Raw genomic sequence first — 22,224 nt, forward strand, 5'->3', positions numbered from 1 at the left:
TAAATAAAATAAATTTCTTCCAATGTTTACATTCTAGTTTTATATGCATTACTCTTTGTTTGTATGATAGGGGAACTGAATGGGTTAGGATGATCGGGCACATTGATAGAGTAGGCAAACGCTTGCATATAAGAGTGGACTAGGCATACCGGTGGAGTGATCGGGTATAGTGATGGAGTAAGCAAACGTTTGTATATAAGAGTGGGTCAGGCGGATCAGGCACACGGGTGGAGTGATCGGGTGTATTGATGAAGTGAGTAGTAGAAATAAGGGCGAAAGTTCCGACAAGATATCAGGACACGTCGCCAGTAGTTACGATGAAGGGCGAATTTTATGGGATCATGGGCTACTACGCACATACGGTTAGAGCCCATATCCAAACTCAAACGCCTATATATAGAAAGGTAAGCAGTCAGGTGAAAGGGTTGGATTTTTACTCATTACTACTGTACTATTGTTGTAACCCTGTTGACTTGAGCGTTGGAGTGCTAACCTGCAGGTTACAGCCGTTCGGATAAAAGGGGTAGGAATCCGCAAACACTTCATCAAAGAGATCGAGTTCGTATCGTCATCGCGTTATACAGGTGATTGGTGTCTTGGACCCCATCCAAAACACTCTTTATTTTAAAATGAGGAGAAAATATAAAAAAATATACTTGGTCAAATATATTAGATTTATCTAATAAATTATTATAGATGATTTTAGTTTTTTTATCTTTTATTTTTGTTTGTATCAAGTGTTACGTGACTCCATAAAATTATATTAATTACTTTAATTTTTATATTTATAAGTGAAATATAGTTAATTATTAAAAATAAAAACTACTTATTTTAACATTATAAAAATAATTAAAAAGTTATATTTTAATTTACCATTTTCTATAATTATTAATTTTATTTGAGTTTTATTTAAAAAATTCAAAATATTGAAATAAAAATACGAATTATGTATATAAAAGATAGAAATCCTCTTTGTGTATAACTATAAATTACATGATGATATTTAATATTTAATATTTAATAAAATGTCAACGTCATATTCATGAATGTAGCATGTGACTCAAGGTATCAGTATTGCAAAAGTAAAGCAAGATAGGAAAGAAAATGGTAATAAGATCAAAATATAGCTAAATCTAAAATATATATAATCTTTAACATTAATGATTATTAATCATGGTATTGAAAATCACTACTACCATTTAATTTTATTTATAAACATTAGTTTTGCGCCAAATTTTGGTTCTCAACCTTACTAAAATAGTCAAAAGCTTTTACTTATTTTTTATGTAATATGTTTGGTCTAAAATTACTTTACAATTAATAATAATAATAATCATAAATATCACCATAAATAATCACAAAATAATATTGTTAAAAAAATATTATGTAAGTATCAATTAAGTAATACACTTCTGAGCAAATACGTGTTCCAATATACCCTTAAATTGACATTTTATGTTTAGGTTAAATTTTCCATAAAACATTTGTTTTCCTTAATTTCTACAACATACTTTTGTCAAGCTTCAACTATAACACTATCTAAATTTCTCAAATAAATTATTTATAAAATATTTTAACAAAAATAACCCATGTGAGTTTTTTTTTTCTTTCGAGTTTGGTCCTGGTTTATTAATGTCAAAAAAACATATTACATATTAAAAAAAAGTCACGTCTTGAAATCAAACACTTTTATAATATTATTTTTATCACTTTAAATCAATTAACTATTTCTGATAAACCCACACGGAACCCACTATTCTAACAGTTGGCTTAAATTAGAAAATTTGAAATAATTCGTCTTCAAAATTTTGGTCTAATTTAGTCTTCTAACTTTATAAATGTATGAATTTAATTTTTTTAACTAAATTTTGTTTTGTTAGGTTTATTTGATCTTTCAAACACGTTTCATGGTAGTATTTAGGTTGTTTATACTGTTTGACACATTTTTGCTTTAATCTTAACTGAGAAATGTATTTAAAACATCAAATAAAATTAACAAATTTTGGTTAAAAGGACTAAATTCATACATTTCTAAAGTTAGAGGACTAAATTAGACCAAAATTTTGAAGAGGGACTAATTTCAATTTTTACTGAAAATTAGGGGATCAAAAACATATTTAACCCTTTGATATTCATTTTACTTTTAGTTTAGTGTATTTTATTTTAAAACATGACCTACAAAAGTCTATTTAAAAATGCTAAACATTAAAGAAACACATTCATACCATCTTAAAATAGAAGAATAATGATATTTTGACAACTTTTTTCAATAATCTTTTTATAACAAGACACATATCATTATTTTATTGGTTTGTTTAAATTTTTATATTTAAAAAAATATTTGAAAGAAACTAATCACAATCTATTACTTGTCTATCAAAAAGTTATTGTTAAAAGAATTGTTTTCAAAATAAAAGTAAGATCCAAAGAAAATAGGAAGGAACAGTTGTTGAACGAAGTCACTTATTATTTTTTGAATTTTTCTTCAGAGAATTGCAAACTACTCACTATAGAGAATTGAGAGAACAACTCCATCTGGTTTGGACCTGTCTTCAGTGTGACTCAACCACCCAAATTTGCTCTTTCTACTCCTTAAATCCCCACATAATGCTGAAAGGTCTTTTTCTTCTATCAAGAAAAATCTTTAATATAGATAAAATGACAAATGAGTCAACTTATTAGTTTGGTCTTATAACTTTTTCTAATTTTATTAATTTATACGTTACAGTTTAACAAAACTTATATATATTATTATCATGTTGCTAAAGCAGTTTAAAACACATCATTAAATTGGTGTCTATCATTAATGATATCATACTGTTTCAACTCCAATGTGAATTCTTAGAATTTATAGACTGAACATTCATAATAGATAACATAAGAGTGTCTATGACTAGTTAAATTCTCTCTTAATCATTACCATGATTATAACTTTTAAAATAAACAAATAGTTATCACTTGAACCCATCAGTGCTGATAAAAAGAAACAATTTTTATGTAACCCTTTTATCCCATCACTTCTTCTGCACCTAATTTAATCTCATATAGTTCATCACAACACCAAAATTTGGAAATTTTACTGCAAGAAAAAGAAAACAAAATCCATGCAAGTAAGGACAAAAGAAGAGGATTGAGGCCACTAAAGTGGCATCCGAAGATATTGGCGACCGGGATAGGCGCCTCAAATATTTTGATTTTATAATGTAACATTGACACAATAACGTTTGTCAAAGGTACCGTAATTCAAACCGACATCAGGGGCAATTATGAAATGCCACCCACATTCGAAAACATTTCATTTACCTACGATGCTGTGCTTCTGAATACAAATGTCACCAACGTCATCATCTTCTTTGTTTTTTTTTTTTTAAAAAAAAGAAGAGAATACATATTACAAAGAGAGAGTGTAAACAACACAGCATATCATAAAACCCATAACCAAAGCAAGGTCTGCCGTTGAACGCAGCAGACCAGGGCTTAATCTCTTCTTCAAAAGTTTTGGTCTTGTTGAAGGGTTTTAAGCTGCTCTCGTGTTTTCTTTTCTTCGCATTCTCTTTCAGTTGACATATATATATAAATATACTATTTATATATAGATATATTTTTTCTGCATTTGGAGTTGTAAAGCACGTCTTTTTGTTGAAGTGGTGGTGAAGGGGGAGGGGAAAGATCTTTCATTTTGATAGGTGGAGTAGCCGTTGGCTGTATTGGCAGTAGATCCGGTTGCAAGCTGAGATTTTGATCCGATCTCTCTCAGAAATGGTATTCATTTCTCATTTATTTGCACTTTGTATGGTGTCTTGGTGGAGTCAATTTCAAGTCCTCCATTCGCTTTCAGTGACGTGAAGCTCACTTTGTAGAAATGAGATTGTTTTCTTTCTTTGGCTAATTAAATTGGGGTTCTTGTTTTTCTATATTAGTGGACTGATCTGCTATAGCATAGAAAGTAGGTTTCGGCGATTCTTTTACTTAGAACCGATTACTTTTAGTTTTTATGAATGTGTTGTTTTTACCAGCAGACATTGTAGGAGTCCAATTCTATGGCGGATATATTTTTTTTTATGTTAATTTTGATCTTTGAAGAAACATGACGCCACAAGGTCCAAATCTGGGAAGATCATAATCTATTTCAATTTTCTGTTATTTTAACTGGACTTGTAGCGAAAAATAAGCTTATTGTGAATGCTATCTTCTGTTACGAACTAAGTACTGCAAAATTGCTATCATTATATTTCTTGCAATGTATCATTGATTGACTTGGATGATTTTGCAATGATTATTTTGAATTTGGTTCAAAATTATAATAAAACATTACTGTTTTTTGTATCGAGTAAACTTAATCGAATAGATCTGACCTTATTATGACAATGTAGGTGCTTCACTTCAAAGCAGCGAAGTTAATGCGTTAATATGCATGTCTGCGTGATTGAGGAGGACTAGTTTATTCCCTTTCCTATGCTTGTTACTATTTGTGTGGTGTAGCTATTGCTTATTATCCTCCTTGGTTGATATTTTCAATTAATAAATTTAATTGGGTGAGAGTAGTTTTTGAGTGTTTCCCGAGTTACTTATGTTTCAGTTAATATAAATTGTTTAGTGTTTCCTACCTTAGTATCTGAGAAGTTTGACAAATCCATGAATCTTTAGCTTGTTTATCATCTATTTCACTAGCGTTGTTTTATATTTCGATCAATATCGATATTGAGTTCAATAGTAGTCGTGTATGTTTTTTTCTAATTATGTTGCAACATGCCTTTCATATTGCTGTTAGTCAAGCAACTTTGACTGCCTCCTTCATTGAATTTATTATTTTCTACTGCTGAAATTGTAGTTAAAATTTCATAGAAGCTATTCCACAATAGGAAGTAGTTAAGCGCATGTTTGGTTTCAAGTTTACAATTTGAGCGAATGAAAAAAATTCATGTCAAATCCTTCAATAATGAAAAAGCTACTCTCTTTTGCTTCTCCTTTGACTTAAATCCTTCCTTGTTGTACATGCAACTAGACAAGCTATGATACACAGATGAACTGTGAGGAAGAACTAGAATTTCAGTGGTCTTTTCTAGCACATAATGAAATAGTGCTGAATGTTTCTAACAATGGGGTGTTAGCTACATTTTCGACCATGTGGGTTTCAACTAAACCCATATTGCAACTTCAGTCTAAGGAAAACTATGGAATGGTTACATTACATGCTGGTTGAGTCATTCCTGTTTTGACTTTCTGCAGCAAAGTCAGGGGATGTCTGGTTTGAGAAAATGTTTCTTGTTTTACTTTTAATTATAAAATTATAAAGGGACAACTTATTATTTTTGTTTACAAAGATTTGTAAATCAAATATAAAAAAAATAACATTTTTATTGTTTACACCATTTTTTTTAATGCGAAGTTTTGGAAAAAGGTTGTTTAAACTTGCTCTTTCCTTTGCAAACTTTGGAAACAGGAAGCAAAGTAAAAACAAGGTGATATTTGTGAATTAAAATTGAAAATAGAAAATGAAGCTAAAAACATATTTTCTCACAACAGCGAACACTTACATTTTTGTAACAAACTAGCAATTGTGTTGTATTACTTTTTCTAGTTTGATGTGTAGACTTATATTTCAACTGTGGGGAATTTAAGACTTTAAAAGAGAGAATTTTACTTTTCATTTACCCACTGTTTGAGTCTCACTCTAGTTATTTGATTATGTGTAAACTATTATTTAATAGGTACTTAATTCTTTGTAGTTAGTATAGTTAAGTTGTGATACTCTTCATTGTAGGCTGCTACTGCCAATCCTATAGTTGGGTCCCAGATTTGGGTGGAGGATCCTGATCTGGCTTGGATAGATGGCGAGGTCTTGGAGATTAAAGGAGAAGTAATTAAAGTCCTTTGTTCTTCAGGGAAGACGGTGAGTGTACTTTTGTAATATATGTTAAAAGCTAATCCTTAGTAATGCATTTTCATTTTCTTGGAAACATGTCGTTTTTACTTTGAGTACTTTGATTTCTCAAACATGAATAACTGGTGCAAATCTTTGAAGCATAGTGTAACGAATATTCGTGCCTTATTGAACATTTTAAACTGTCTGTTCTTGTCTTGCATTTTTATTGTGTATGATAGATATACATTTTTAATTTAATCCTAAATTTGTAACTCTCAAATGTTTTAAATATCTGAATTTTAACGCACCTTTTTTGCCTTGAAATTTGCAGGTTGTTGTTGAAACTTCCAGTATTTATCATAAAGATACTGAAGTTCCACCAAGTGGAGTGGATGATATGACAAAGCTTGCATACCTGCACGAACCTGGAGTCCTAGATAATCTGAGATCAAGATATGATATAAATGAAATTTATGTATGCATTACAGTTTCCAACTCTTCAAAGTGTGTGTCTGTTGCATGGGGGGAATAGTTCCCTTCATTTAGCATTTGTTAGTATCTAAATACTTTCGTATTGCATCGATAAGTGCTGACTAATTTTTTGCTTCCAGACTTACACTGGGAATATTTTGATTGCTGTGAACCCTTTCATAAAGCTCCCTCATTTATATGACAGCCATATGATGGCCCAATATAAAGGAGCAGCTTTTGGCGAGCTAAGTCCACATCCCTTTGCTGTTGCAGATGCAGCATATAGGTAGTTTTCATATCTTTCCTGCAGAAGGATTGTGCTAACAGTTTAGGAGTCTGACTACACTAATTGCTGTGTATTTATTTAGGCTTATGATAAATGAGGGAATCAGCCAATCAATATTGGTTAGTGGTGAAAGTGGAGCTGGTAAAACAGAAAGTACCAAGCTACTCATGAGGTATCTTGCTTACATGGGTGGGAGAGCTGCTGCTGAAGGTAGAACTATCGAGCAAAAGGTCCTGGAGGTAAGAGAGTTTGACATTTACAAAGCTGATTTATTTTGCTAACCTTTTTTCTGCATCTAAATTTCTTACAATCCTAAGTTCTGTTCATTCAACTTTACCCTTATTTTTTCCCTTCATTGATTTGCAGTCCAATCCTGTTTTAGAAGCCTTTGGCAATGCGAAGACTGTTAGGAACAATAATTCAAGGTGGGAAATAATAGTAAGTTTTCTGCTTATGTAGTCATATTGCAATTATCTTGCTATCTTGTCTTATTTTAGTTTTTTTCACCTGTGACTTCTGCAGTCGTTTTGGTAAGTTTGTGGAGATTCAATTTGACCAGAGGGGAAGAATATCAGGGGCTGCTATCAGGACTTATCTGCTTGAAAGGTCACGTGTTTGCCAGGTGTCAGATCCAGAGAGGAACTATCATTGTTTCTACATGCTCTGTGCTGCACCTCCTGAGGTACTGGAGCTATTTTTCTTAAATTAATTTGTTTCTGGATTCAATCATAATTGTAAGTAAATTACCGTTAGAAAAAACTGTCTGAAAATTGACTTATAGAGCACTTTGATAGAATATAAGAGCTGATTTCCTTGACACTCAATCATTATGTATGCTCATTTATGGTTTTTTTGATTGTAAGATATGTGTTTGCATTGGCAAAATGTTTTGGAAGTTATTTATAGGTAATTTTGTGCTCAGTTTTTTTTTTGTTGTTGTTGCTTCTAATTATCTGGTCCTCTCTTTCTGACAGGATGTTAAAAAATACAAATTAGGAGATCCAAGAACGTTTCATTATCTGAATCAATCAAATTGCTTTGAGTTAGATGGGCTTGATGAATCTAAGGAATATAGGGATACAAGGAGAGCAATGGATATTGTTGGAATAAGTTCTGAGGAGCAGGTATTTTATAGAGATTTTGTTTATGTTTGTTTTCAGTTTCCTAAAGCTTGACCTATGATTCAATACTTCGTTTTTCATTTTCCCACATTGCTCTTTAGGATGCAATTTTTAAAGTTGTCGCTGCAATTTTACATCTTGGGAACATCGAATTTAAGAAAGGGAAGGAGGTAGACTCGTCTTTGCCCAGAGATGAAAAATCTTGGTTCCATCTAGAGACTGCTGCTGAGCTTTTCATGTGAGAAAGCATTGTGCACTTGCATTGTTTCAAGGTTTTGCATTTCCACCTTTTGACCTTGACTCAATTTTTATTCAGGTGTGATGTAAAGGCACTTGAAGATTCTCTTTGCAAACGTGTAATTGTTACTAGAGATGAAACAATTACGAAATGGCTGGATCCAGAAGCTGCTGCACTCAGTCGAGATGCCTTGGCTAAGATTGTGTACTCAAGATTGTTTGACTGGTAAGCCTGTAAGAAGATTTCCTGAAAATATATATTTTTGAACCTTGTTACAGTTACCATGTTAATCTGTTTCTTTAATTTTCTGTCTTGATTCTGTAGGTTGGTTGATAAAATTAATAATTCTATCGGGCAAGATCCTGAGTCAAAATCCTTAATTGGTGTGCTGGATATTTATGGTTTTGAGAGTTTCAAGACTAACAGGTTTGTAATCGGCGCAGCTTTTGTTGTGTAATTAACATCTGTGAGTTTTCATGTGAACACTCTCACCTTTGGTAGTCAATGATGTTCTCCTCCACTAGTTTTCACATTGTAAGATGCTAGATTGAATTTGTGATGCCATTGATCCATCCTTAGTTCATTATAAACTTGTTTTGTACTAGCAATGTTTGTGATAATGATAGGATATAAGGTGATAGGATATAATGTGTGCAGGATAGAAGGAAATGCAAAATTAAGAATTAGTTGATAGTTGGTTAGTTGGTTGGGGGAGCCTTTATAAGAAGGCAGGGAGGTCTTGTGTCAGGGGTAGCTTTTGATATTCTTTGTGTAGGCAGGAGGGTGTTCCTATGGAGAGAGTGCTTCCTTGGAAGTTGAGTGATGTGCTGATACTTTCTTTGAATACAAGAATAATATACAGTTTAGTTTCTCTTTTTCTTGTGCGTGTGGGAGTTGAGTGCGTGTTAGATAGATTCCTTGACTAAAGAAATCTATCAGATGAATCCACTTGTTATTTTGGTTTGCTGTTTGAACTACATTTTCAGGAAATGTCATTCCTTTTTCATTCCTTTCTTATAGACATAAGCTACAGTACTACCTTTTTTTTTATTGTAAAGATGCTGATCCTGTATGTTATGCCTGGTTGTTATGTGCACTTGCAGTTTTGAGCAATTTTGTATTAATTTGACCAATGAAAAGCTCCAGCAACATTTTAATCAGGTTTGTTGTTGGAAAATATATCTTTTTCTTTATAATTGAGAATACCTTTTGCTTGTATATTTGAAATTGTTGGAAATCTTTTATAAATTAGAGATCTGATCAATTATAATATATAAATGAGTGCAAAACTTGTCTTATGAGTTAGTTTATGAAATTGAGTTAAACTTAAAATTTTCTTTTTAAGATAATGGTTACATTTGTTTTCGGTCCCTAAACTTTAATGCGAAATTGGAATTCATTCATGTCCAAAATTTTGTTACAAATTGGTTCCTAAGCTTTAAAAGTGAATAGATATAGTCTTTCTAACCCAACTTCATTAAGTTTTTTTGACTTGTCAAATGAAGTTTCAAACTGCATTGTTTACATCATTTGACACGTTCTAGCTCAAATGCTAGTCTCAAGCATTGTTTAACATTAAAAAAAATCTAATGTCATTGTGTTAAGAGGACTATATTTATTTATTTTTAAAGTTTGGAGACTAAAAGGTATTAAAGTTTGGAATAGAGACGATGTCCAATTTAGCATCCAAGTTTAGGGATATGAACATATTTAATCCTTAAGATAATAATAGATCGTGGCACTTGCTATCAAACTACCCACAAATGTTTAGTCCTTGGTATAATTGTGTGTGTTAGAGATTCTACATCGACTAAAGATTTCATTAAATTATAGTATATCAGTGAGTGCAAACTTTATTTTATAAGCCAGTTTTATAAGATTGAGTTAGGTTTAAAGTCTAATTTCTAAAAGAAACAAACAATAATCTTCCTCTCTCTTTTAATTTACTTTCATGCTCTTGTAATGCCCAAATATCTTTTTCTGCAGCATGTTTTCAAAATGGAGCAAGAAGAATACAAAAAAGAGGAAATTGATTGGAGTTACATTGAATTTGTGGACAATCAAGATATTCTGGATCTCATTGAAAAGGTTTCCTTTCTGACTCTGCAATCCTTGGCTTGGTCTCTTGTAGGTTCTTGGTTAAGTCAAAGATATTCATTCATTTCGATTAAAAATTATATATTAATTGTGGTGGTGGACAGACATATAATTGGTAAATTAAAATTTGCTTATGGACAGACGTTGCAGTAGTGTACTTTTATTGGTTGAGGCATATTGAGCTTGTCTTAAAATTGTCGGTGATGTTTTTGTTGCTATATTGATTACTACATTCTAAACAGTAGTTAAACTGAATAACATCAAATATCAGTTATTTGAGATGTGAACTAGTACTAGCTTAAGTGAAAATAAAATATTATGACATAGCATAGGTTGCTTGATCTAGTTTTCTAAGATATATCATTCAAAGTGATATAAAAATAAAAAGATGTAAACCTCGAGAGTAAATTTGGGTGGATGAAATTATATAGTTGGTATTGCTGATTGAAGTGTCCCTAAATAGTACACTCTGTTTTAGTAAATCTAATTATTATTATTATACATAATGCTGGAAGTCGTAACTGGCTTGTGTCCAAACTGTTGAAAACCTAATTAATAGGTTTGTGGAGCATAAGCTAAGTGTTGTCGTTAAAATATTGCATCAGTGTGTGGACATACAAATCAAGGTTATAGAGAAAGAAGCACTACATGAGGGGAATCATTTTGAAAATATGTTGATGTGGAAAGAAGCTGCTTGAAAATTTTCCCTGAAAGCGAATGAGACATGAAAGGGAGAATGTATTTTGTTTATGGGGGTTAAATGAATGAAACGCTGAATGTGATTTTTCTGTCGTTTTAGGGACTAGGTTGAATTTTTAATGAAATAGAAAAGTTAAATCTAATTACCTTGAAATGATAACTGCTAGTTGAGTTCATCCAAATTGACTTTTTTTTTTTTTTGCATCCCTTACATAGAAAAATATCATGTACTTTATCAATGCATTATTTTGCCATTTTTTCTGTTAGCACACTAATATCATAGTTGTCTTTGTGCAGGTTGCTATTAGTGAATTTATTATTAGAAATTTATTTTGAGTCTTGAATTATCTTGTATTCATTTGCAGAAACCTGGTGGCATTATTGCTCTTCTGGATGAAGCTTGGTATATTTTATGCTGATAGCCCACATTTTCTATCGGTTATTTTTACTGAGGCTCTGATAGCTGTGTTTTTGTTCTATGCAGTATGTTTCCTAGATCTACACATGAAACTTTTGCCCAAAAGCTGTATCAGACCTTCAAAAACCATAAAAGGTTTAGCAAGCCTAAATTATCACGTAGTGACTTTACAATTTGCCATTATGCTGGAGATGTAAGTTGGTTATATTGTTATTTTTTCATCCAGATATAATAAGGAAATAAATAAGATACATTTATAATATAAACACTTGCTGGAATGCTGTACGTGACTTAATCTGTAATTTGTAGGTCACTTATCAAACTGAATTTTTCCTCGACAAGAACAAAGATTATGTGGTTGCAGAGCACCAGGCACTTCTATGTGCTTCAAAATGCCCCTTTGTATCGGGTCTGTTTCCTCCTTCACCTGAGGAATCTTCAAAACAATCAAAGTTCTCCTCCATTGGCTCACGATTTAAGGTTGGTTATTTGGAAACCAACACTTTTGTCTTTCTTGCTTAACCTATGTGTTTGACAAAACATTTCGTATGTCTTGCAGCAACAATTGCAAGCTTTACTTGAAACTCTCAGTTCCACTGAGCCACATTACATTCGTTGTGTAAAACCCAATAATCTTCTCAAGCCAGCAATTTTTGAGAATAAAAATGTTTTGCTGCAACTACGTTGTGGGGTAAGACTGCTAGTATTTTATTGTTTTTCTTTTATGATAATATTTGTTATACTGTAATAGAAGTTAAACATGGTGCAAGTTTATGCTTATTACCATAGTTCGTTTGGTTGTAGGGAGTTATGGAGGCAATTAGGATAAGTTGTGCTGGGTATCCTACAAGAAAAACCTTTGATGAATTTGTGGATCGATTTAGTCTTCTTGCACCTGAAGCATTGGATGGAAGGTATCTGAGTCGTCATCCTTCTTACTAGTCATTATACTGAAAGTGCTTACCTTTTTATGTATTTTTACTTTTAGTTCTGATGAGGTAACTGCTTGCAAGAGGATTCTAAAGAATGTTGGACTTGAAGGTTGTCAGGTAACCATTACTATGTGAGAGAATCTTTTATCCTTTGGGAGTCTTTTTCTTTCCACTGGAGGAAGTGATATCATTTCCTTTTCTCCCATCCTTGTGTAATTGACTCCTACCATTATATTGCCAGTAGACTTGGAAGTTGTAGTTTAGGTTTAGAAATGATCACTAAGGCATGTGATTGTCAAGCATATACAAAAATGAATTGCTATTAATGTTCATCAGTACTCACTGTAATGATATCCACCATTGCATTAGATAATTGCATATTAGCGATACAAGGCTTATATTATCTTTTTCTAATGTGGTCTTGGTTATTGCCACAGATTGGTAAGACAAAGGTGTTTCTTCGAGCTGGCCAGATGGCAGAACTAGATACCCGTAGAAGTGAAATCTTAGGAAGGTCAGCAAGCATTATTCAGAGAAAAGTTCGGTCATATTTGCAACGCCGAAGTTTCATATTGCTTCGTCTGTCGGCTTTGAGGATTCAAGCTGCATGCAGAGGTATCTGCTTATTGGTTCTTGAAATATTAGCTCACAGGTTGGATTTGGGAAGAAATTTTGTACTTTGTGAAGTATGACGACTTTCTTTGTACTGACTGCAGGACAACTTGCTCGGCAAGTGTATGAGGAAATGCGGCAGGAGGCTTCTAGTTTGGTGATTCAGAGATGCTTCCGCATGCATATTGCTAGGAAGGCATACAATGATTTGTATGCTACTGCTGTCACTGTCCAGACTGGTATGAGGGGAATGGCTGCACGTTGTGAGCTATACTTTAGAAGGAGGACTAAAGCAGCAATTGTCATTCAGGTATTTTGAGCACTTTTACTATTTCTGGTCATGGATTCTGTAGCAAAACATTGTTACTGAGCTTGGCATTTCTACTTTGGGTTCAAATAGCATGTTATTCCAACACTGATGATTGTCTATTGTAGAGCCACTGCCAGAAATACTTGGCACAACTTCATTTCACCGAACTAAAGAAGGCAGCAATTACAACACAATGTGCATGGAGAGGAAAAGTTGCTCGGCAAGAGTTGCGAAAGCTCAAGATGGTATGTACTTATGTTTTGCTCCTTAATCCTTTGAATCCATGTATGAAAATATGTTTGAAAGTTGTGACTTGTGAGCTCATTAATATCATATCACTGATAGGACCTAGGATAATAGTTATTACGGAAATTGAATTCAGATTTCAGGGAATTCATAGGTCTATTGACAATTGGTTAGCGGCATATCCCCTTTGGAATTTGTAGTATAATGTTCTTTAAGTAGAAAGTAACTACTACTAGGTAGTACTGTTACTACTTTAGAGTCAGTCAAACAAAAACAATGTCGAGTTTTGATATGTAGAATTGAGTTGTACATAAAAGCTTTGTTATGGTTCTCTCCTCACATTCTAAGCTAACCCATAATCATTTAGTACTGTACAAAACATCATTAGCCTGCACGAAATTTTCATTTCATGTTGCAACATTGTAAAGCTACATTAATTATACTCCTCCAAACAGTGGTTTTACCTTTACTGCAAATTTCTCATTTTCACTACTCTATGCCTACAACCAATAATATCCCACTTTGCTTTGATCCATTTTATTTATGATATTGGCAACGTCTAGTTGACGGCCTCAATTATGAAAAATGTTATCTAATCTAATATTCGTATCTCAAACTACTCATGCATGTTTGAATTAAAGCTTCAAAAATACTTTTATTTCAGAAGCAACAAATCTTTCCTTTTCCATTCATGAATTGAAATTCACAAAAGCATTTTGTAACTTTAAACTAAACATTCACCACCTATAAAACTTTTTCAGAATGCAGTCAAATATCATGCATAGTAGGGATATTGTAAAATGACTCTACTCCAAAGCTTTTCTGGTTCTTGTCTGTGAGTCTGTATGGCTTTTCATTTTGAGTTTTAAGTTAGCAAATAGGAAATTTATAAAATGTTGACGAGGGAGCTAATCTAAGGATGCACTGGACGTATTTTAGGGCTCTATTAATCCTAAAGGCCAAAAGGGAATGGAAGCTTTACACCAGGAAAAATTTCACAGAAAATGTGGATGACAGTAAAATCTAACATGGGACACCATTATGCTACTAAAACTCTCGATTCAACTTCAGCTTCAGAAGTAGAATTATTTGAATATTCCTCTTAGGCCGTTGATTACTCAATTTCCCCTTCATACAGTTTTTATTCTCTGCCTTTAATGTCACTTGCACATACTTCGCTTTAAATAATTGAACAATGTTATCATACTTCAAAGTCCAAAGTAGTTCAACCGCTGACCTTTATTCATCTTTGTCCCAACTCTACTATATGCTTGCATCTAACAAGATTTATAATCAGATTGCATATCTCAGCAAGCAGTATGGCTGCGTATATTGTTTGGGTTTACTTTGTTGTATGAAGAGATAATATGTTAGGATTACAACTATCTGTGATTGTTGAACCTCAAAAGTGCTAGCTCAATTTTAAACACATTTTGCATGCAGAAAAAAAGTGAATACACTTAGTGATTGAGATGTTTAATTTTATGCAGGCTGCAAGAGAAACAGGAGCTCTCCAAGCTGCCAAAAGTAAGCTTGAAAAACAAGTTGAAGACCTTACATTAAGGTTGCAGCTGGAAAAACGTTTGAGGGTAAAATATTATGGATTTTTCATTACTAGCTGCTAACTAAAGCAACTTTAATGTGGTCAACTGGCAATTTTCAGTTGCATGAATTGATCCTGTCCAATTAATAATAGCAAAATATCGTAGTGTGCTTTTTAGCACCGTAGCAATACTCGTTTTAGAAACTTTTCTTACTGGAGTGAAATTGATTTGTGTAATTGATGAGAAGGAGCTTTTTTTTCTGCATTTTCTGAGAAAGATGTAAAAAATTGATAAATATTTAGTTAGTATCTTGAAAAGCTTCTTAAGCCTGCATTATATTACACATAGGTTGACATGGAAGAAGCAAGAGCTCAAGAAAATCAAAGATTACAATCTGCTTTGCAAGAGATGCAACTTCAGTTTAAAGAAACTAAGTTACTTCTTGAAAAGGAGAAAGAGGCTACAAAAATAGCAGCAGAGAGAGCTCCCGTTATACAGGAGATTCCAGTTGTTGACCATGCTTTGTTGGAGAAGCTCAGTAGTGAGAATGAGAAACTCAAGGTAAAGTGGTTATGGCATGGATATCTGTGCTTCATTTCAAGAAAGTATTTGCATATTGATACATTTTGTGGAAGATATATTGTCATATTGTATTATTAAGATAGTACTTCATGAATTCTGTTACAGAACATGGTGAGTTCACTGGAAAAGAAAATTGATGAAACAGAAAAAAAGTTCGAAGAGGCTAGCAAAATTGGTGAAGAAAGGTTAAAGCAAGCTTTGGATGCGGAATCAAAAGTAATCCAGTTGAAGACAGCTATGCAAAGGTTGTATTTGTGATTAAACTTTGTTGATTTAAGATAAATATCTTATTGACATCATTTGATGTTTTAAACCCTTTTTTTGTCTCCTGACTTGTAAAGGTTATCGTTCATGCTCTATCTGTAACGGATTTCTATCATCATGGCTATTTTTTTACTTTAATTATTATTTATAGGCTTGAAGAGAAATTCATAGACATGGAATCTGCAAACCATATTCTTCAGAAACAATCACTACTAAACTCATCTGTGAAAACAATAGCAGAACACCTGTCTTCCCCAGCGGACGAGGTAATTTATTGTAGCTAAGGTATACAAGTTCTCATGCTCTCAATGTAAATATACATCTATTGAAATAATTTCATTTTTTTATGCAGAAATTAGGAAATGGTCACCATGTGGCAGAAGAGCTGAAAGCTGTTGTAAGTATTGTTTACAACTGTTTTTGTGTGCCTTCTGTAACACTTGACTGTTTTCGATGGAGTATAAATTGAGTGACCTTTGCAGGATACATATGTTACGCCTGTGAAACAATTTGGTACAGAATCTGACTTCAAACTGAGGAGATCTTACATTGAACGACAACATGTATGTACTTAAAATTAGGAACTTAATTCTGTTTATTGTCGTGGTATTTCATGCAAAAATATCATTCTCACCGTAAACTCTTGTTTACTGTAGGAGAGTGTTGATTCACTTGTTAACTGTGTTATGAAAAATATTGGCTTCAATCATGGAAAACCCATTGCTGCATTCACCATTTACAAATGTCTTCTCCACTGGAAATCTTTTGAAGCTGAAAGAACCAGTGTATTTGATCGCCTGATTCAAATGATTGGTTCTGAAATTGAGGTAGTGTAATTCCATTATTCTAAATTATATTTTATGGCACATGATAAGATAATATGTGCTGTAGATTATGCATTACCACAAAATGGAGGATTCTTTCTTTCTTCCATAACCAATAAAACTAACTAGTTGATAAGAAACTCTTAGAAAATAATCTTTAAACTTAACTCATTTCTGTAAAGGAAGATTTACACCCACTTGTATTCTATAATTTTAACATTTCAAGCATGAGAATAAAGGTGAGCCTAATATGAGTAACATGATAGGCTCAACAAAATTCGTTGAGATAAATTGATACTATCTTAGTGGACTTTAAGTTTAATTCAATCTTTTAAAACCGACTTATAAGATAAAGTTCAAAGCCACTAATATAATTTTTGTCATATCTCTAATTGATTTATGATTTCAAACAGAAACTGGTCACTTTCAGTGGTCATTTTAATACTATATTTTTTATTAATGCTTTAAACTAGAGTGGGTTTTGTTAGAAATGTAGGTTTGAAGATCTAGAACTGCTAAAGATGTTAAAATCTGCAGGGAGACTGACCACTAAATTTAAGTTGTCAACAAAATGAAGTAATCACTCAATGTTTCTGGGTAGAAAGAAGCTTCAGCTAGATAATCCAAAAATTGAAAACTTGAGTCCAGGGAAAGCAAGTGCATTCTAGTGAGAAAATTCATACTTATATCTTAAAGATTTTGTTTTGTCATCAACTCCTCATCCTTATGAGGGTGTTTCATGGATTAATGCAGCCTAGGGAAAACTTAAATCCCATGATTAGTCTCTTTTAGATTCTCACTGCACATCATAAATACGCTGATAATTCTAATGTGGTCTATTACAAAAATTATTGAATATGCAGTCTAGTGGAGTGTAATGTTCATTATCAGTTAACAACTATTGTATTGGAGGAGGGAGTGTCTCGGTTTTTAGTTTAATTCTCGTTCCAGGATATTGTTTTTGTGAAATTACTGGCAGTTTAATAGTTTATTGTTGTAGTTATCCTTCCCTCCATTTCTTTCTAGACTTTATGTCTTTATGAATCTGTTTGTATTGTTCATGGAGCAATAAATTATTTTGTGGGTACTGTAATGTTAAATGGTGTGAATCTAGTTTTTGTGATATTCAATATTAATTGTGTTTTTGTTAACAAAAGTGTTAGAGCACTCTTCAAAAGTAAATTTTTGGCTTTATTCTTCCTTACTCTCTCTTACGATACAGAATCAAGATGGCAATGATCATATGGCCTACTGGCTGTCGAATACATCTGCGTTACTGTTTTTACTTGAACAAAGTCTTAAATCTGGGAGTTCAACAAATGCTACCCCAGTTAGAAAACCACCTAATCCAACATCTCTCTTTGGAAGAATGACTATGGTAATGGATATTTCACAAACTGTACTCAAACTGGTTTTCATCTAACACTTGAATATTATAATGATTAATTCAAGGGTAAATTGCAGAGTTTTCTTTCATCCCCTTCTTCTGCCAACCTTGCTGCCCCTCCATCCGATGTTGTGCGCAAGGTAGAAGCTAAGTACCCTGCCTTGCTTTTCAAGCAGCAGTTGACAGCGTATTTGGAGAAAATATATGGCATCATTCGGGATAATTTGAAGAAGGATTTAACTGCGGTCCTTGCATTATGCATCCAGGTGTGTTGAAATCTATTTATCAATTGTTCTAATTCAAGTTTCCTGGACAACCTATATATCTCACTCCTGTAGTTATAATTGTTTACCAGATATATTTTCTAGAAATTCCCAATGATTATGAGCCTAATATTATCTTTGTTGTATATTTTTCATTCTTCATGTTCCTTATGCAAATCTCATGTTGATTTGTAGGCACCAAGAACATCAAAGGGAGGGTTACGTTCTGGCCGATCCTTAGCTAAAGATTCCCCAATGGTTCACTGGCAGAGTACTATTGAATCCCTAAATACCCTCCTCTGTACATTGAAAGAGAACTTTGTACGAAGATAAATCTCTATTTATCGACTTCTAATTACTGAGCAATTACCTCTGTTAGCCACCTCCATTTTATTTCTGAAAATTGCTAAAATGTGGTATATTCCTTTTCTGTTTCAGGTGCCACCAGTTCTTATTCAAAAGATCTTCAGTCAGACCTTCTCATATATTAATGTGCAACTTTTCAATAGGTAAGTAGTTTTTGCATACATCTATTTGAACATTTTCTTTTTGCATCATAATTGTTTTATTTTTCCTTGAAATGTGGAAAGGCTAACACCTCTTTTTCTCAAATGATTACAGTCTTCTTCTTCGACGTGATTGTTGTACATTCAGCAACGGGGAATATGTGAAAGCTGGATTAGCTGAATTAGAGCTGTGGTGCTGCCAAGCAAAGGAAGAGGTAAACTGTTTTTTCTTTAACCGTAATGTTTCTCTCAAGTTATTGTTTCTACGTTCTTTTGAGCTGTACACATTTTAGTAAAAGCTCCAACTAATTGCCTTGAGCACAAACTTGCAGTATGCAGGGTCATCATGGGATGAACTTAAGCACATAAGACAGGCTGTTGGATTCTTGGTAAGGGTTTACCATTTGATAGTTTAGAACCTTTTCACGGTTTTAATGTGCTCACATTTTGCCGGTCGTTCATTATTTTGATGGTAAATGATGGTTCTCTGTTGCAGTTCTTTTGTTTTTACCTTATAAAAAAAATCTGGAAGTTTCATGAAATGATTAGTTATAGTAACAGGATAAATCTAGCAAAAATAAAGGACAGAAGACATCTGCTTTTATTTTTAGATCAAGATTATCTCTAAATGCTTTTCCATGTTTGAAGTCACTTCTATATTGGTAAAAAAATGCTTCTTATATTGGTTATAGAAAGAAAATCATTCCCCAATAAATCCCTTTGGAGACTTAATCAGATAGATTTAAATTTAACCATAGGCATACAGGATGAAGGATGAGCATGAGACAGGTTTTGGAAATACATGGATTATTCATCAAATCCGTAGGGATCTATGCAATATGCTCTATTTCATGAGAACAGCACTGTATTATATACAAGACCAAGAGAATCAATCCTGTGGATTTAGGAATTAGAATAATTTTAGCGACAGAAATAATGGAAAGATGATAGAAAGGAGAATAAGAAGAGACATGGAAAATCTACTATAGAAAGAAATGTAAAAATTAAGTTAGTTGATTTGCAGCTGTTGGGGTAGTGGGCAAAGGCTTTCTAAAGCAGAGCCTTTTATTCCGTTATGGAGAAGGTTTGGGAGTTAGGAAGAAAGATAGTTTTGAACAAGGTAAGCCTTGTGGTAGGGGAGGTGTTCTCTCCTATGTATGCTGGTGTTTGAGACATTTGTGGGAAACTGCATTTCTGATTTCTATCGTGTTTTGCCTATTCTTGTGAAGGGATCTAACAAAAGAGAGCAGAGTTTTTCTAATTAAAAAATGGAAATTATTTCCCTAATATACCATATATCTCAACAGTATTTCTCAATATCTTGCAACCCACACGAGCTATATGAAGTGATTGTCTTAATTGTCCCATCTTATTTGATTGTTGTCTATGTTTATATACAGGTTATTCATCAGAAGTACAGGATTTCCTACGATGAAATCATCAACGATTTATGTCCCGTAAGTCTATATCCATCTCAAACTTTCGTGTGAGTGAATGATGCAATTGTCTATGGAGTTTTCTTTACAACTTTGGAGATGCAAGCACCTAGGTAGCTGAGTGGTGATAGTGGAAATCGCACTTGACATGGTTGCCCAGGTTGTTAGTTTGTGCAAACCTGGGGAGAGAATGAGGTTACTTGTAGGACTGAAATTCAGATGCTTTAGTTGGTGTAAGGGTTGCATGGTCTCAAAAGCATGTTTTGTTTTTGTTTTTTTGCTGATTAACTGTCAATTTCTTTTATAGTGTGTATGTTTCTTTTTTATGTCTTTTCCTTTACATTTTTCTCCCCCTTATCTTCTGCTTTTCCAGATCTTGAGTGTTCAACAGCTATACAGAATATGTACACTTTACTGGGATGGTAACTACAATACTCGAAGTGTATCTCCAGATGTAAGTTTGTGTGTGTATATATTCGAAAAACAGCAAAAGTCATTGCTGAAGTTGTACATGCTACTAATGTGCTCAAATCTTCCTCCAGGTGCTTTCAAGCATGAGGATGCTAATGGCTGAGGACTCCAATAATGCTCAGAGTGATTCTTTTTTGTTGGATGACAGTTCTAGGTGAGAGCTCTATTAATATTTACTTTTGCCATTAGAATACAAACTATGTAGTGGGGAAATATGATCTTTTGATTATATTGGATAAATCAAAATAAGAAGGTAAAATAAATTAATAAACTTTTATTCACAAGAAATATGTTAATTGTTCAACAAGCGGTTTTTGTTTCTTTACAGCATCCCCTTCTCAGTGGATGATCTTTCTACATCACTGCAAGAGAAGGACTTCTCAGACATGAAACCAGCGGATGAGCTTCTTGAAAATCCAGCCTTCCAATTTTTGAACGAGTAGGGGTACAAAACTTAGTATACTTCCTTCTAAATTTGTCTTCTCAAGCCTGACAACAAAATCAGTTGTTGGTCCTTGCCATTGTTGGTTGTAAATGCCATTCAATTATTCTCTCTACACCAGAAAGAAAGAAAAAAAGAAAAACTTCACACCCTTTTGGTCATATCCCTGCATACTGTAAAGTTATTTTTTCATTCTTTTGTTAAGCATTCAATTGTAAAATGTTAGTTGATAATAGGGCAAGGGATATTTTTAGCATCAGTTAGCTTGCCATGTGTTTTCCTTTCTTGCCTCATTTCTTATCCTTCTGATCAATTGAAGCATTTCACTCTTTTGTTCTGTGGGACCAAGCTCACTATAATTTTTGACTTTGTTATATAGCAACACTTGCATGTTGGTATATCCTATAATCTGAACTCTAGCGTCAAAGTTTTGGAGGTGACATTTGCTAGTAACTTCTGGAGGTAACATTTACTACGTCATCCTTAGCAGAGATATCATAAATTTCATGTAAAAAGTGGTTAGTCACCATGCATCATTAAATGTACTAAATAGCCTCTTTTTTGTACTTTCTGTTGAAAAGTTGCCTAACTGTACTATAGCTGTTATTGAGGAGTACTTCAAACTGTACTGTGCTTTATTCAAGTGATTTATTTTTAAAGCTTTTTTTCTTTTTCTTTTTTTGTGTTTTGTTATTTACATATCTATATGGATATTTTTGTCCATCTCACGTTAAAATCAACTATTTGATATTGTCCTTCTATTAAATATGGTCAAATCATAACTTAAAAAAAAAAAAAAAAAAAAGTGAAAATTTGATTTGGAAATAAAAATGAACAAATGGGTTTAACTAAAAGATAACTAAATTTCAGGCTTTAAGGTGTGGCCATGTGTAATAGTATTTCAAGGACTTCATTTTTTATATACTGTTAACGTAATACATGTAAAACTTATCTTCACCATGCAGACAAAATAATGTAAAACTTGAGAATGGAGTTTGAATTTTGTTTTTGGATTGCATAGTTGAAACGAAATGGTGGAGTGTGTTGATTTGTTTACTTACGTGTTGTTTATTTGTAAGGAAAGTGCAAGGCCACGTTTTTCCCCTGTTAGGGAGTCAACAGAAAATTAATGAAAGGAACCCATTTGATGACGTAAAACATGTTTGCTACAATAATCTGCACATTTAATTTTTGAAAAAAAATATAATT

The 22,224-nt window shown here is 33.0% G+C and overlaps 1 protein-coding gene across 1 annotated transcript; it reads left to right on the plus strand.

The window, feature by feature from the left end:
• The first annotated feature begins 3,345 nt into the window (after positions 1–3,345).
• Positions 3,346–21,674, plus strand: LOC106757604 (myosin-6). Its single transcript, XM_014640305.2, has 40 exons — positions 3,346–3,762; positions 5,765–5,893; positions 6,198–6,341; positions 6,478–6,623; positions 6,706–6,862; positions 6,990–7,048; positions 7,146–7,305; positions 7,598–7,747; positions 7,846–7,982; positions 8,061–8,207; positions 8,307–8,408; positions 9,086–9,143; positions 9,969–10,070; positions 11,144–11,181; positions 11,263–11,389; positions 11,506–11,676; positions 11,756–11,887; positions 12,001–12,110; positions 12,185–12,245; positions 12,566–12,743; positions 12,845–13,050; positions 13,176–13,295; positions 14,787–14,885; positions 15,189–15,401; positions 15,528–15,667; positions 15,838–15,952; positions 16,039–16,083; positions 16,169–16,249; positions 16,343–16,513; positions 17,733–17,888; positions 17,975–18,163; positions 18,356–18,481; positions 18,599–18,669; positions 18,782–18,881; positions 18,999–19,055; positions 20,067–20,123; positions 20,476–20,556; positions 20,645–20,727; positions 20,902–21,012; positions 21,395–21,674. The coding sequence occupies exons 1-40, from the start codon at positions 3,760–3,762 to the stop codon at positions 21,426–21,428; spliced, it is 4,566 nt and encodes a 1,521-aa protein (XP_014495791.1). The 5' UTR covers positions 3,346–3,759; the 3' UTR covers positions 21,429–21,674.
• Positions 21,675–22,224: the final 550 nt, after the last annotated feature.

This window comes from Vigna radiata, chromosome 3 (genome assembly GCF_000741045.1).
Source record: "Vigna radiata var. radiata cultivar VC1973A chromosome 3, Vradiata_ver6, whole genome shotgun sequence".
Taxonomy (NCBI): domain Eukaryota; kingdom Viridiplantae; phylum Streptophyta; class Magnoliopsida; order Fabales; family Fabaceae; genus Vigna; species Vigna radiata.